This window comes from Coffea eugenioides, chromosome 4, assembly GCF_003713205.1.
Source record: "Coffea eugenioides isolate CCC68of chromosome 4, Ceug_1.0, whole genome shotgun sequence".
In the NCBI taxonomy this organism is placed as follows: Eukaryota; Viridiplantae; Streptophyta; class Magnoliopsida; order Gentianales; family Rubiaceae; genus Coffea; species Coffea eugenioides.
The window spans coordinates 7,290,173-7,292,212 of record NC_040038.1 but is presented as its reverse complement, the minus strand read 5'-3'; the positions used below and the strand labels follow the sequence as shown (position 1 = coordinate 7,292,212).

General features: G+C 36.1%; 1 protein-coding gene across 1 annotated transcript; it reads right to left on the bottom strand.

Annotated features, from left to right (window-relative positions):
- Window positions 1-731: 731 nt before the first annotated feature.
- LOC113768909 (kunitz trypsin inhibitor 2-like) lies at window positions 732-1,355 on the bottom strand. Its single transcript, XM_027313414.1, has one exon. The coding sequence runs from the start codon at window positions 1,353-1,355 to the stop codon at window positions 732-734; it is 624 nt and encodes a 207-aa protein (XP_027169215.1).
- Window positions 1,356-2,040: the final 685 nt, after the last annotated feature.

Here is a 2,040-nt window from a genome sequence, read left to right as displayed (position 1 = left end):
TGAAATTTGGTAATAAATAGAAAAGTGAAATAATTTTAAAATAATAAAAGTATTTAATTCTATATTTTTTAAAAAAGAAAAAGAATTGAGCTCTCTCTCTCTCTGTCTCTCTGTCCCCTACCTCTTCCCCCTCCCTATCTTTCTATTTATTAATATTCATAAAATTATCAAGAAGAAAGAGATTAATACATTTGATTGTTTTCTTGATGCTAAAAAGGTGAAGAGCTCTCTAAATTTTTTATTATTTTTATTATACAAAGAGGGGGATATTTTCTTCTAAAATTTTTTAACTTAATAAATTGGTTAAATGGTGGGATAAATTGCCTAAAACAATTCTACGGGGTAAGTAGATAATGAGACTATAGTTTATGGGGGTAAAGTGAGAATAACTTTAAGGGTTAAACATGTCTTTTCACTTTAATTAACAAAGTCCGTTAAATTTAATCATTAGTTTTGAAGGTAAAGTGACTAAAAGATAACGTTATGGGAGAAATTGATAATGGCACAGAATGTTAAAGGGATAAAGTGATAGTAACCCCAAGAGTTACTATGCACGAGATATGCAATATGTAACACTAACACAAAAGCTACGAAACTAGTACTTAAGAAAAAAGCACTTAGAATTCTTCCTTATTACATGGTTTTCCCCCATTTTCCAGGGAGATTTCCTTATTACCAGCATTACATAGAATACATCCAAGAAAATCAACTGATCTCGAATCTCATGATTTTCATGCCTGCTTGAATACGACCCTGAGTGGATAATCGATCAGAAACAAACGTCTTTCCCCATTCTGGTACAATATGCCAACATCTTTGCAAATAACATCACAATAGCTGCAGACTGTGGGACAATAAACAAGCTTGTAGTCATAACCAAATTTTTGAATTTTGAACCAGCTGCCTAAAGTCGCAGGACCAGGATTTCCAACAACTCCACCGATGGATACAAAACTATCAGCCGATGGGTCAAGATAATTATCAACCCTCCAAACTGGAGATTCGCCACAGGTTTCTGGATAAGCAAATTGGATGTTTAAATCTGTCGAGATACGAACAACACCATTTCTCGGTTTCACAGGCGAAAATGTCAAGGGGATGCCATTTCTTTGCGCAGACAATTCTTGAAACACGCCAACTGGGCAAGTGTCATTGCCAATGCTCGATAATGTAAGCCCTCCACCTCTGAACCTACCGCGGACATTGGCAGGTAATATGTAGTAGTAGAGGTCAGTTCGAAGCACATTTCCAGCAACATCGAGCACTGGATCGGGTTCAGCAGCTGAAGCGAAGGAGGAGACTGTGGAAATGCAAAATGGAAGGAATGAAATCAAGAAGAGTAGAGATATCTTCATTGCTAGTACTTCTTAGCTTATCACTCAACCAAGAAAAGATTGCAGTGTTTGAGGATGTGGAAAATGGCTACAATCTTCTGCTTAAATAGCTGATGCCAGTCCAAATGGGTTAAGTATGTCATGTACTATAAAAACACTGGAGGGTGTGGGCAGCCTGAAATTGATTTTCCGAATACATTTGTTACATTTCCATTTTGATTGGATAGATTTTGACTGATTTGATCGCTCTGAACTGATTAATTCTATCAAGTTTGTATAAACAAACAGGTAGATTCAAAACCAATTAAAAGCTACAGGCGGGCTTTTGCTACCGTTTGAACTTGATCAGGGATGGATTGCAGACTTTTAGGTCAGCCAGCACTCAGGAGTAAGATCTTCATTGCCTAAATGTCGCAGTAATATTACTGTGAACAAGAAGTATGCCAATTTATCTTTTAAGCTGGTCCAAATCTTAGTACTTCGGCCAATTGTAACATGTGGAGTGCTTTTGCATCAAGTCAAAGAAATTGATCCTTGGTGCACTTCGTTTTCTGCTTCAAAAGTCTTAACCTTTTTGCCAGTGCGGTTGGAACTACTTCACGTTGTATTTTTTAGTGATGTAAATAATGCAAAAACTGGTCTACTAAAAGAAATAAACACGTGTTCAAATTAAAAACATAAATCTTAGAATTTAATCTTCGAAACA